Source organism: Parasteatoda tepidariorum, chromosome 9 (genome assembly GCF_982258835.1).
Source record: "Parasteatoda tepidariorum strain Cologne lab strain chromosome 9, Ptep-v5.0, whole genome shotgun sequence".
Taxonomy (NCBI): domain Eukaryota; kingdom Metazoa; phylum Arthropoda; class Arachnida; order Araneae; family Theridiidae; genus Parasteatoda; species Parasteatoda tepidariorum.
This window is the reverse complement of record NC_141763.1, coordinates 43,758,231-43,772,491: the sequence shown is the minus strand read 5'-3', so window position 1 is coordinate 43,772,491 and position 14,261 is coordinate 43,758,231. Positions and strand designations below refer to the sequence as shown.

Below are 14,261 nucleotides of genomic sequence, written 5' to 3'. Positions count from 1 at the left end.
TTTCTTTAGGACTAACTCTAATATAATATACTACAATAATGAATGGTTTTAGCGTATATTTTATTCATTTGCGATCGAACTAACCACAATACCATAATATTTGATGATCTTTAGCGTATGTCCATTTCATTTGCCTTCCAACTAACTATATAACACACCACAATAGTTAATGGTTTTAGCGTATTTTCTTTCTCATTTACCAACGAACTAACTATAATACCATAATATTTTTATGATTTTTATCATATATCAGGTTCATTTTCTTTAGGACTAACTGTAATATAATATACTACAATAATGAATGGTTTTAGCGTATATTTTATTCATTTGCGATCGAACTAACCACAATACCATAATATTTAATTATCGTAAGTCCGCTTCATTTGCTTTCGGACTAACTATAATATATAGCGCAATAGTTAATTGTTTTAACGTATATTCTCTCCGTTTGCCTTCGAACTTACCAAAAAATAATATGCCATGACATTTAGGGGTTTTAATTCATATAAGGATAATGAGGACGGCCTTCAGTTAAAAAGTTCACAGCTATGATATTTGACTCAGTAGTTCTCTTATCTTCTGAGTTGGGTACATATGAACAATTTTGAACATTATTCTCTAACATATTTTTGATAAGAAAGAAAAAAAGATGAGATAACCGAAGTCTTAAACCTTAACCTTAAAGTACTTAGAGCCTTAAGGTTTTAAACCTTAAAGGTTTAAAAGAGGGAGAAAGAACGGTTTGAAGGATTTTAAAAACTTATTTTCACTGTGTCTTAGACTCATTTTTTCTGCACACAAACTTGATATTTCTATAATTTCCAATTGAATAGCCGATGTAAAGATCACATTAACAGTTGGAATTTGTATCACCCAACTATGCTCCTTTCTTCAGGCCACGCGTTATGCAACCTTCCTGCCTTATGTCACCCACAATCACAATGACCCATTGCTACAATTGTCCATTATCAGATCTTGACCCTTCCGGTACGCGATCTAAATCGCATTACTTCAAACAAGATCTAGACCGGCAAGTAAATGGCGCAAAAATTAACAACAAAGGACACATTTTTCCTAACGAGACGTTAGAACATCTCCTTCATCGATAAAATGGCCCCAACAATTGCAAAACGTTTTCTACCTCAATTAAAAAAAAAACTATTGTCTCCAATCTGGCAAATTGTGGAACATTTTATTCACCAAAAAGGATGCCATCTATCTTTTTTCCTGTTCTTTTTCCTCAATAGAATGTTATTCGTTTCTTCTTGACCCCTGTGGATAGTTAATGGGTGGTATCAAGATCTGATTTTTCATATGAGTATGATGGATTGTTGAGGATCAATAATATGGAAGAAGTAGCATTGAACCTAAAATTCATGCTTGAATTAAATTATTGTAGGAGTAAAATAGTTAAGGGGTATGCCATTCTAGAATTTTTTAAAATTTATTTATTTCTCTCATTTTTCTTCTTTTTTTTTTTTTGCTTAAAAATTACCAAAATATTAATAATTTAATAAAATCAATGGCTAATGAAATGAAGAGTTAATGCGTTTGTGCACCCGCCTGTCTGTTTGTGTAAGAGTTCTGAAATTTAAACAGCAGGTGAAAAGAGTATTTTTAGCCCTCTAATCCCAAAAATAGTTCAAAATTTCAATTAGATCTTTAGGAAGCCGTGGTGGCTAAGGGGATTGAGCGTTCGCTTTCCATTGAGGTGAACTGGGTTAGAAATCCAGTGATGGCTGGTCGATACGAATTCCGCATCCACCTTACACTGATCACAGTGCTGACGTGAGATATCCTCAGTGGTGGACAGATGATGGGTTAGAGTTCCCTTGACATCAGGCTAAGCGTGGGATGGTTTCGTGGTTTTTCCTCTCCATGTAACACGAATGCGTGGTTAGTTCCCTCAAAAAGTCCTCCACGAAGGTAAATTTCTCCCAATACTTGACCCAGGAGCTCTCTTGTTTTCTCGATTGGATTCATAACTACAAGGCTACGGAGTTGAATATTAGTAGTCCTAAACCCAAAATTGGGTCGGCAGTTCAACGACGGTTAGAAAATTATAAAATTGGATTTTTAGGGCGAGACGTTTGAAAAAAATTTTCATAATTTTTTTCGTAATTTTTACAGAACTATTTATTTAATTTGAGTGATTCGGTAATTTTACGTTAATTATTACTGAAAAAATTACGGTGTATCAGATTTTTTGTTCCGTAACATGTTGCGGAAAAAAGGATTCTACTGTAAAAAGTACTGGCACTACGTAAAAGTACCCTAAGTGCCGGTACTTTTTCAGTAATTTTAATACTGGAATTTTCATGTGACATTAAATGTTAATGAGCTAAATTAATTTCCAGACAAATTTTGTAGAACTATGTCAAAACTAATTCATTATTGAAAAAGAATCTATTTATAGTAAATCCATTTTTACCTTTTTTTCACGTTTTTTTATTTTGTTAATGCATTATTATTCCTTAAAAGTAATAATTTAAAGAAACTTACGGAGTTTAAAATTACAATTAAATTATTCATGCTTCTCGATTTAATTATCCTCGAAATATGTCGTAATTCCACTACAAGCTCTAATTTAACCGACTTGGTTTAAATAAAAGAATATCATTACAATATGAATTACCAAAAACCGACTTTTGTAAGAAGTCAGTTCAGTTGATCATCCAAGGCAAAAAGTTATTTAACTTACATCATCACATTAAAGGATTTCATAAGTTCTACCATAACTACAGTTTTACAATAGATTTCTAATGACCAACTGCGTTTTTTAATGACTAAGTAGTCATGCAAAAGTCATTATTATCAGTTTTCAGTGCATCTTCCTTTTCATTTGGAGGGGAAAAAAGATTTTTCAATCGTTGACGCGCAAGAGCTGGCTTGTAGAATTGAAAAGATAAATAGCTAACTGTTGAGTTCACGTTAAATTGGCGTTTACATATTTCTTTGCTATTGTTCTATAGATTGAAAAGTTGAGCAAGGATTCGAACCTTCGGGGCTCGAAATTCCTTTCACCCAAGGCCAACGAAAGGTATTTTCTAATAGAGTTTTATTATTCATTTAGTATCAATACACACCCAATATACCAGTCGTCGCAGAATTAGATTAGTTCGATTAAGTGTTATGCAATGCATGTTTAATATTTGAACTTTAATATTCCGTTTAATATTTCTGTTTGAAAAAAATGATTTGTATTCTTAACAAATATATTGTGCTGAAAACATTTTGCTATAATTAAGATTATTCATAATTAAAAATGATTATTTTAATATTATTTTTCCTTGTAAGCTTCTTAATCTTTACCCGCATGATTTTTAATGGTACTCTACTATGAAACTTCCTTCTTTTAAACATTAGGAATTATGAAACCAAAGCTTATATAGTTTTTATGTATCAAGATTTCATTTGAAATAGCATAAAAATTTGCGTAGTATCAAGAGCAAAATATTAAATGCGCATTATTTATCGCACGTTACTATCAAACTTTTACTTTTAAACTTTAAGAATTATGGAACAAAAATCTTATTATAGTTTTTATGTATCAAGATTTCAGATGAAATAGCATAGCAATTTGCCTACCATGAAGAGTAAAATGTTGAATGTACAGTATTCATCGTGCTCTACTATAAAACTTTTATTCTTAAACTTTAAGAATTATGAAATAAAAAGTTCATATATTTTAGTTTCTATTTATCAAGACTCTTCTAATAAATCTTAAATTTATAGTTAAAATAACTAAATTTATATTTGCATCGCACCAAATTTAACGCATCAAATCTATTTTACACTTAGAAAAAAAAAGGAGTCAAAACTACCAAAATATGATAACATTTATCGTGTTTTTGGCTCTATGGATACACCAAAAAGCACGGTAATTTTAATAATTTTGGTAAAGTTAACAACAAAACATGGTTTATAATATGTTGTAAAATTTGATAAATTTATTATGATACCATAGTGCATGGCATAAAAAAACATTTATTTGGTTAAATTTACTTTTCAGTTTTGTATTTCTTGCTAAATGTGCTATAACAAGAACTATAATTTTGGAAACTAGAATTCGCGGTAAACCGTTACCATATGAACCGAAAAATTGCCATCAAAATGGTTTAAATATCGGTTTTATTAGCCAAAATTGTGACTCTTTTTTTTTAAAACCAGAAATGTCCTTACAATAGAGTTTACCTTATATAAATTGCAGTTTCCCTTACATAAAGTGTAAAGCACAGATTATTTTAATTAAAGTTTTCATTACATCAAGCGTAAAGTACTAAATGTAAAACGCAAAGTATTGCAATTAAAGCTTACATCAAGGACAAAGTATCAAATTCAATGTGCAATATATATTCAAACTAAAGTTTGCATTACATAACAAACGTTAAGTATAAAACGTGAAGCATTCAAATTAAAGCTTTCTTTATCCCATGTGCAAAGTACGTTTTGCCTAAAGTAATCAAAGGTTTATATTAAAAAAATATAAACAATCAAATTTGTAGTACAAATAAAAAATTGCCGAAGGTGTAAAACTTTATATATAGAAAAATTACAGAAATTATATATTTTGAATATTCCATACACCAAAGCATGGATAATTCAAACGTAGGTACGTTTTTTAATGTTCATAAAGGACATACACATTCATAAATGACATAAACATACATAATCATACATAATGATGTGTTATGTATGTTTATTCATAAATGACATAAACATACATAACACTCCGAATTGGAGCATATAGCTTCTATCATAGCTTTCTATCTCACTCTCCAGTTTTGATCATACTTTCTTTTTCAAGGTATCCGTTCAAAACGTTGGTTATGTACTTTAAGATTTAAATCCTATTATTATTAATTCAATTTTTTTGTTCACATGTTCTTTTGTACACATTAGTTCACGTGTTAAATTTCTACATCATTAAATTTAAAAAGATTGAATTAAAGAGTGAGATGTGATAATATTTCGATGAATAATGATATTTAGTTTATGGGATAATGTTTCTGAAGTATTGATTTATTTATAATTTTTTTGTTTCACCTGCAACAAGATGCAAATGTTTGCTAATAACTGACCGAAAATTACTTCATTTTTGGTATTTGTAAGCGAGAAAACCTCGAGTTAAATATATAATAAATAAATTTACATTTTAAAATTGCTATTGGATAATTTTTTTTCTTTCTGTGAGATACTGTTGAAACAAACAAAAGTTTTCTCGTAAATAAACCTGTTTTAGGCATTTTCTATAATCTCTTTCGGATCCTTGAAAAAAATATGACTGCTTATTAAAATACAATTTGATTTCTTTAAATTTAAAAAGAAAACACGTGGTCTCATAATGGCTATTTAAATTTATTTTCTATTTTAAGTTTTCGCAAGGATTTTTGAAATGGTTATTTAGATTTATTTTTTATTCTAATTGTGTACAAATTACTCAGTGGAAAAGTATGCGGATATCTCTAAAGAATTCTAGATTTTATATTTTCACATACACTCAAGTTTTATACATAGCTTTTGTGCAATTACGACAATTAGATTTTTTTTAATGCAATAAGGTCGAATCTATCTAATTAGTTTTCATATAAATTATTATTTCGTCCTATTTTTTTTAAAGACGCTTAAAGATTATCACGTTAAGCATAACTTAACAAATTTGATAAAAATCAAGTTAATTGAATTCATGCTTTAAATTGTTGTTCACAAAAAAATCTTTTGTCGATGAAAACTATCTTATTTAAAAACCTTTCCATTAGTTTGTGTAATTCATCAAAAAATTATATTTTATTTTACGCAATCTGGTATATTCGACGAGTTTTCTCTTGAAAACTAATATTTAGTTTAAGACGCTAAAAGCTATCGCGTAAAATACATTTTAGCAAAGATAAAATGAATTTAATTAAATATTGTACGTCATAATGCCGCTTACAGAAAATCTTTTGTGCTTGAAAACAGCTCTATTTAAAACTTTTTCCTTACTTTCTAAAATTACATCAAAAATTACTTTTTTATATTTTACAATCCAGTCAAACAATGTGATAAGTTTTCTTAGGAATTATTATTATTTCGTGTAAGTTTTCTTAAGAATTGCTATTATATAGTTTAAGACACTAAAAGCTATCGCGTAAAATATATTTTAGCAAAGGTAAAATGAATTTAATTGAATATTGTACGTCATAATGCCGTTTACAGAAAATCTTTTGTGCTTGAAAACAGCTCTATTTAAAACTTTTTCATTACTTTCTAAAATTGCATCAAAAATTACTTTTTTATTTTTTACAATCCTGTCGAGTAATGTAATAAGTTTTCTTAGGAATTATTATTATTTCGTGTAAGTTTTCTTAGGAATTGCTATTATTTAGTTTAAGACACTAAAAGCTATCGCGTAAAATACATTTTAGCAGAGATAAAATGAATTTAATTGAATATTGTACGTCATAATGCCGCTTACAGAAAATCTTTTGCGCTTGAAAACAGCTCTATTTAAAACTTTTTCCTTACTTTCTAAAATTACATCAAAAATTACTTTTTTATATTTTACAATCCAGTCGAGCAATGTGATAAGTTTTCTTAGGAATTATTATTATTTCGTATAAGTTTTCTTAGGAATTGCTATTATTTAGTTTAAGACACTAAAAAAAAGCTATCGCGAGAAATACATTTTAGCAAAGATAAAGTGAATTTAATTGAATATTGTACGTCATAATGCCGTTTGCAGAAAATATTTTGTGCTTCAAAACAGCTCTCTTTTAAACTTTTTCATTACTTTCTAAAATTATATCAAAAATTACTTTTTTATTTTTTAGAATCCTGTCGAGTAATGTAATAAGTTTTCTTAGGAATTATTATTATTTCTTATAAGTTTTCTTAAGAATTACTATTATTTAGTTTAAGACACTAAATGCTATCGCGTGAAATACATTTTAGCAAAGATAAAATGAATTTAATTGAATATTGTACGTCATAATGCCGTTTGCAGAAAATCTTTTGTGCTTCAAAACAGCTTTAAAACTTTTTCATTACTTTCTAAAATTATATCAAAAATTACTTTTTTATTTTTCACAATCCTTTCGAGTAATCATTCTTATAAGTTTTCTTAGGAATTATTATTATTTCGTAAATTTTTTTAAAGATATTTGAAGTAAGTAATTCATGTAAAGTGCATTTTATCGAACTTGCTGAAATGAAATTAATTAAATAGATTAAACAAAATATTGTTGACACAAAATCTTTTTCTGTTCCATTTAAAAAGTCAAAAAAAAAATAAATTAATATTTTTCTTTTCAATTTGTCAAATATTTAAGTGTTTTCAAAATGCCATTTAATAAAACATTTGTCCTTTAAAATTTTTGAAGTTTAATATGAATGTGTTAACTTTTATTATTTAAATCTTATTAGATAATTTACTCATAATAAGGTTTTAATTATAAAAATTGCTGTTAATTTTATTGTGCATTGATTTTACTTCTGGTAATCGTTACTGTAAAGATCCATTTTTATGGAACATATTACGGAACAAAAAATCTGATAATCCGTAATTTTTACAGTAATAATTACAGTAAAATCACTGAATCTCTAGAATTAAACAAATATTACTGTAAAAATTATGGTATATTATTTTACGATAAAAGTGGAATTTACGGTGCAATTGATTTTACGGAAGAAGCACCCAAAGTGCTACTTTTGTATACGGCACTGTATAGCGTAATTTGATTCGGAATTTTTTACAGTGGAGGAAAAAAGTTTATAAGGTTAAATATCTAACATTCGATCAAAGTAACGCATAATTACCAATTATTAATGAAAAAAAATATTTTTTCTGACAGATTAAATGCCCTCTTGAGATGTTAAACCAATTTCTGATAGACCGACGATATCATTATTTTATCGCATTATAATAATTAAAAAATAGATTTCTTTTGAAAAATTAAGATAAATTTTTGCAGCAATTGAATTAAATATTTTTCAAGATTTTTGACAATTTGCAACTCAAAATAAATGTCAAATTATTAGATTTTTTTTTTAAAAATTAAATCTCTTTTCCCTTTGTTAGGTATGCTGCGGATCAGAGTTGAAATTCCGCATTCCACAAGAGGCGGCGGCGACAGGTGATGGCATCTATAGGGTCTCCTACGCACCTGCAGGAGGCTATCCAGCGACCAATTTCACTGTGGACTCATCACTCATCAATCAACTCATCACCATCAGTGATGTCCTTCCAGGAACACTCTACACATTCCATCTTTATTTCAGCAATTCCACTACACCCCCTAAACTGATATGGACATCGGATTTACCAACCAGTAATTACAACATTATTAACTATCATAGAGGGAATTTTAAAAACGAAATTTCAAATGCACTCTTATGACATCTCGTATAATTGTGATGCGGATGTAAAATATCCACAGTATTCGATGGATTATTTGTTAGAATTCCCTTGTGGCTGGACTAACCGTGAGAAGTTTTCCTTTCCGTATACACAAAAGACTTGACCATTAAAGTCCCCATTTAAAAGATTTATAACTTCATTCTTAACACACAGGGCGTTTAAAAAAATATACGGAAGTCCACTGCACTCTTAGGACAGCTGATAGAATCGTGATACTGACTTAAAAATATACGCTGTAGTAGACGAGTCATGGGTTAGAATTCTTTTGTAGTCGGACTAACCGGGAGAGGTTTTCATAGTTTTCCCACCCATGTACGCAAATTGAGCAAGCACATTTTAACTTAATTTCTTCAACAAAACTTTTTTTTAAAATTATTTTTAAAAAAATAATCTCCCTTTTTAAATAATAGTATATATTTACCTAAAAAATATTAATAAATATAAATAATACTTTTCATTAATTTTATTAAGTATTAATTATTTTATTTAAATTCGGTTTTTCGGAGTTATAAAAATTAAAACAGTGCTTTTTAGCTTGTAGTCGGGTTTACCAGATGTCGCTACGATATAAATTATCCTATATTAGAAAACATTCTTATCTTATATAAGGATTGTTGAATTTGTGAAAGTTGTAGGTGGAACTTAAATATCTTGAATGAGAAATTTTAATACAGAATTTACAAGAAAATTTTTTTTAAAAAACTCGCACACTAGTTTTTAAGTGATTTATAAATTAAATGAAAGTAGGAAAAATGTTTTTTTTTCGAAGACGCAGTTTTTATGATTTTCGTATTAATCATAAGAAATTATTATTGGCCAATTAAACAATGGTATTGGATTTTTCTACTTGAATTGCATGAGTGATTAGTCTATTAAGAAATAAAAAATAAACTATTATAAAACAATTTTCAAATTGTATATCCTATGCGTTTAAAATTGTGAGAAAAAAAAAGGCTTTTAGTATATTTAGTTTTTTGTAGTGGTGCCATCTAGTAGATTTAGTTTTAATGAAAGTCCACCCTATGTAGATTAATGAGACGTACAAAAATTATTCATGTAACAATTTTTATCTGAAAATATCAAATAAAGGAGCATTTTAATAGTAATTGCAAATTTTATTTTTAGTTATTTAACTCGATTTTTATTTGCAGTAATTCAAATTTGCAGCATTCAACATTAATTATTAATTTTTGAATTTTTGGGGGATTATGTTACTTGATCCCTGCTGATGTTTTGTGCTTCACCCGTAATAGTTCGAAAAATTACAGGGAGGGGGGGGGGAACTCATATGAACACATAGATATATATTTTTGAAAGTGGCTTAGTTTTTTATCTTAATTTTGAGCAAAAAACATTAGATTATTTTAATTATTTACTTTCATGTAAAAAAATCACTTTTTTTTAAATAATTTAAATAATTGAATTTCTTTTATTCAGTTTTAATATTTTTTGACTATGCATACATTTATTATATATAGCTCCAGAGCCACCTGTCAATCTGACGGTAAATGTGATGGGTGGAAAAGTTGCGGAGGCTATTTGGGAGTCACCAAGGCAGGGTGGTCACACAGGCTTCAAGCTCTCACTAGTCCCTCTGTCAGAAAAAGATGAGACACCAGTACGGAATAATTACATCAATCAAGTAACTCCGTTTTTATTACGAGAACTAACTCCGGGAGCCTCTTATGAAGTTCAACTCTTTTCCGTCTTCCACGGTCAAGATTCTTCAGTCTTTGTAGCTACTAATTTCACAACAAGTAAGCGTCTATCTATTTTTAATATCAGTTTATTTACGTTTTGATTAATTATTGGTTTTATAATGATTAAGACATTATCATTGACATTAGAAAAATTATGAACGGTTTTAGTAATATTTTTGCGAGGAAAAAATTCGTGAGTAATCGAGGAAAGATACAATTTTTACCTTTTGTTACTATTTAATTCTACAGCCTGAATTTATTTTACAAAGTCTCTGTGGACGAAGATAAATGTGTAATTCCTTCAGAATATTTGAGCAGTTTCGGAGTAGAAAATTTATGCTACAAGTAAATCTTATAGCATAAATTTATTTTACTAAGTCTCTGTGGACGAATAGGTAAAGGTATAATCCTTCGGAATATTTGAGTATTCTCGAAGTGTAATAAGGTTCCAAATACATTTGGCAATAAATATACATGAATAGTAACTTAGCCTATCTTTTGGAAGCAAATTAAAACACCAACAGTGCATATCCTATGTTGTGAATAGTTTAAGTAAGTCTTAGGGGTATATAGTTGACTTTGCTTATTGGGAGCTGAAGGACAAGAACTAAAGGCAAGGCGCATTCCTTATTTTCTATTGTATACGTATAAACTTTAAGCTTAATTTACTTAAGCTCACTTAAAACCACCACTTAGTCCTTCCTTTAAAGTTCATCTTTGAATTCTTTTTTTTAATTTTTTTATTTAAGTCTGCTAGCTAACAGTATTTCTTCACTTTCATGTAAAAATTCTTTAATATTTTCACCATGAGGTAAAACTTCAGTTTTCGCAAAAATATGTGTAGTATACTGACAAAGGAATTATTCTCGCTGTTCAGATAGTTTTGATTTCCAATCTTGCTTTCCTGTTTATTAAATATGCATATAGTTGTTCTAAAGTAAGAACTCCCCTAGCGATTCGTCTGGACCTGTGGCGGTAACAATGGTAACGAGATGTAACTATTTCTAGTAGGGGTGTGAAGTTATTGTTTAGAACAGGTTTTGGGTGGGGTCGGCGAGAGAAAGGGAATCTTCTTCTTCGGTCTATTGTGTTAGCCCTAGAGTGAAGAAAAGCTACCCTCCCTGAAATGTGCTATTCTTGTTTCCATAGCAGCAGACGGCCTCAGACTTTGTGGTGGGGGGATTCTTACCATAAACAAACTATAGTATCATTTACTACTTGCTGTGTACAATATTGCTTTTATTTTCAGAACCCAATACGCCTGGCCGGTTCATTGTGTGGTTCAGAAATGAAACCACTCTTCTTGTTCTGTGGCAACCACCTTATCCGTCTGGCATCTTCGACAAGTACCGGGTCAGTATCGCACCCGAGGATGCACTGGAATCAGAGCTGCTGGTCGACAAGGAAAGAGATCCACCTGGACCAGCTCAAGCAGCTTTCTACGGTTTGATTCCTGGCCGTAATTACAACATCTCAGTACAGACAGTCAGTCAAACTCAAATAAGTGAACCGACTAGAGCTCAATACAGAACAGGTAAGTCCAAGAAAAGTTCATAGTAGAATTAAAACTAGTTAAATAAGGAAATGAAAATAAATATTTATTTATTTTTAATTTTTTTAAAAAATTATATGTTACTTTCAAATTGTTTAGATAGAAGCATTAAATGAGTATAGAGCTTGAAGTTCAACTTCAAGCTCACTTTAGAAGAAACTATATAGCTGCCTTTAAGCAATTTGAAAATAAAAGTTATAATGGTTTTAAAAAAGACCGCGAAAGCTTCAAGAAAATTTTTAAAATTTTTTTTTTCATAAATAGTATTTTTATGCGACCCCATATAAACAAGCATATCTTCTATAAATGGGGCTTAATTATTAAAAACTGATAATTTTGCTACTGAAAAAAGTAATTGCTTTAGTCATTTGCTTTTCCCATGAGTTTTATCACTTAAGCCATTTGTTTTTTAAAATTTTTCACAATTCGGATAACTATATAGAAAAAATTTAGGGAATTTTAGCCTTTATTCAATAAAGGAATTTCGCTAAAAATAGCTATAATTTCGAAATAAAAGCCGGATAGTTTTTCATTGGGCAGTGCTAGCATTAAATTTCGTTAGGAAGTAAAGAAATTCCGATTGTCGAAATTTGAGGGGGGGGGGGAATGAACATTTTATTTAAAAAAGAAGTCTTCTTTGGATACTGAATTATTTAGATAGCTACTAATGTTATTTGTTTTTATCAGAATATTTTTCGCAGCGTATAAAATGTGGCGTGAGGTATACTTACGTGACAGCTAAAACTTCATTACATGATTCATAGTTAAAAAAAGAATTATTTTTTTTTTTTGCAAAATATTTCTGCTTTGACCAGTGTCCACAGTTGGCAAAAATAAATAAATAAGTGATGAAACTCCTAGAATGTTTCTTTTCATTCACCTAATGGGTAGATTTTTGTTGGCTGCGATTTGAATTTAACGATTGAGGCTTAGTCTGCCAGATAACCGCGGTCAGCGTGCCTGACGGCGAAATTAATAGTTGCGGATTCAAATCCCAGGTAGTGTGGAGTGGGTAAAGTAAAGTAGCTCGCCTCCGTGACTTGAGTTTGCAGAAACCCACCGGGTTATGTTAAAGGAGCAATACAAGGCGAGGAACTAAAAGTTCAACTCCTACCATTAAAAAAATAACAATAAAAATAGATAAGAAATAATGCTTTTAAGATGCATTGCTTTTTAAAAATTTGATTTTTGAGATAATGTGCCTCTTAATATAAATTAAAATAATTTTTGAGAGAAACATTAACATTTTAATTATTTTTCGCTACATAAACCACGTCTAATATGCCTACATAAGAACATATTACAGAAGGCAGCTCTAATTTTTTTACATCTTTCAGTTCCCTTGTCACCCATGAATGTAACATACGACGCCAACCGCCTGACGTCTTTTTCATTTGATGTCCGATGGGAACCACCAACAAAACTCTCAGAATTCGATCGTTATCAAGTTGCTCTGGGGATCCGTAACACAGTCCGTTACCTCATCAACAAAGAAGAGGAAAGAGTCGTAACATTTGACGAAGATCTTGAGCCAGGCAACACTTATGAAGTAGTTGTCAAGACTGTCAGTGGTAATGTGGCCAGTTGGCCAGTCACAGCCAATATAACCACAAGTAAGGAGTGTTTCACAGTATCTTCTTCAATCTAGACTGGAATTGATTATAGTGTTTTTAAATAAAACTGATTTGTGTTTGTTTCCAGGACCATTGCCAGTTAGGATTCTGAATTCAGCTTCTGATAGTATAGGAGAAATATTCCTCAAGTGGGAACCTAGTCGTAATAGCACCCAAGACTCGTACAGGGTAAGCCATTAAAGTCAGTTTTTTTTATTGTTGTTTACATTTTTTGTATATTTTTATTAATACAATACATTTAATTACCATATCTTTATTTCATTTGCTATAATAAACACCGGAGGCATTGATAAATTTCTTAGTTCTCTATTGCGAATTCAGAACTTAATAGTTGGAAATCAAGGCTTAAATGGGTTTTCTTTTAATTATCTTTTAGATTAAGTACAGTGACATGGAGGCCTTCAACAGTGGTGGTAGTCTTATGGTAGTTCGCAACAACAGTATCAACTTAACATCCCTTCTGCCAGGAAGGAACTATTCCATAAGTGTTTCGGCTGTCAGTAAAAAGATATCAAGCAATCCCACTACTATCTATCAACCCACAAGTAAGCTTTTTTTAAAGGTATTTACTTTATATACTTCGCAATTCCAGTATAATTTTTTAAAACACTCGTTAACTTTCAACAATACCAAGTGGAGAATTGGGCAAAACAACGTTTATTGCCAAGAAAAAGAGTCCGATTCATGGCTAATCCTGATTTACTTAAACTTGTGCGGCGTAATCAACATACTTGGTTCAAGTACCGAAGTTAGTTACCTGGCGAACCTGTAATCTTCAATGTCTTCTCCGTAATTTTCATTCTGAATTATTACGAACTGAACTGAACTGATGAAATGTATATATACCATCGTAATTTTTTGCTCTTTCTCTTTTTTTGCGCTTTACTTTAGGTCTATTCTTTTATTCTACGAGTTTGATTATAATCCTGGAGGCTTTTAATTTCTTTCTAAAATTCATTTGCTAAAATGCCATTAAAGTT

The 14,261-nt window shown here is 30.0% G+C and overlaps 1 protein-coding gene across 3 annotated transcripts in view; it reads left to right on the top strand.

Moving 5' to 3' along the window:
- The window catches only part of LOC107439574 (tyrosine-protein phosphatase 10D), a 141,293-nt gene that overhangs the window by 62,364 nt on the left and 64,668 nt on the right, over nt 1-14,261 (top strand). For all 3 annotated transcript variants that reach the window (XR_015429197.1, XR_015429196.1, XM_087151692.1), the window contains exons 2-7: nt 8,057-8,306; nt 9,874-10,152; nt 11,345-11,629; nt 12,985-13,260; nt 13,349-13,449; nt 13,658-13,826. Coding sequence is in view for 1 of the 3 variants with exons in the window: in XM_087151692.1 (XP_087007818.1) it covers nt 8,057-8,306; nt 9,874-10,152; nt 11,345-11,629; nt 12,985-13,260; nt 13,349-13,449; nt 13,658-13,826 (1,360 nt within the window). In the remaining 2 variants the exon portion in view is untranslated. The remainder of the gene's footprint in view (nt 1-8,056; nt 8,307-9,873; nt 10,153-11,344; nt 11,630-12,984; nt 13,261-13,348; nt 13,450-13,657; nt 13,827-14,261) is intronic.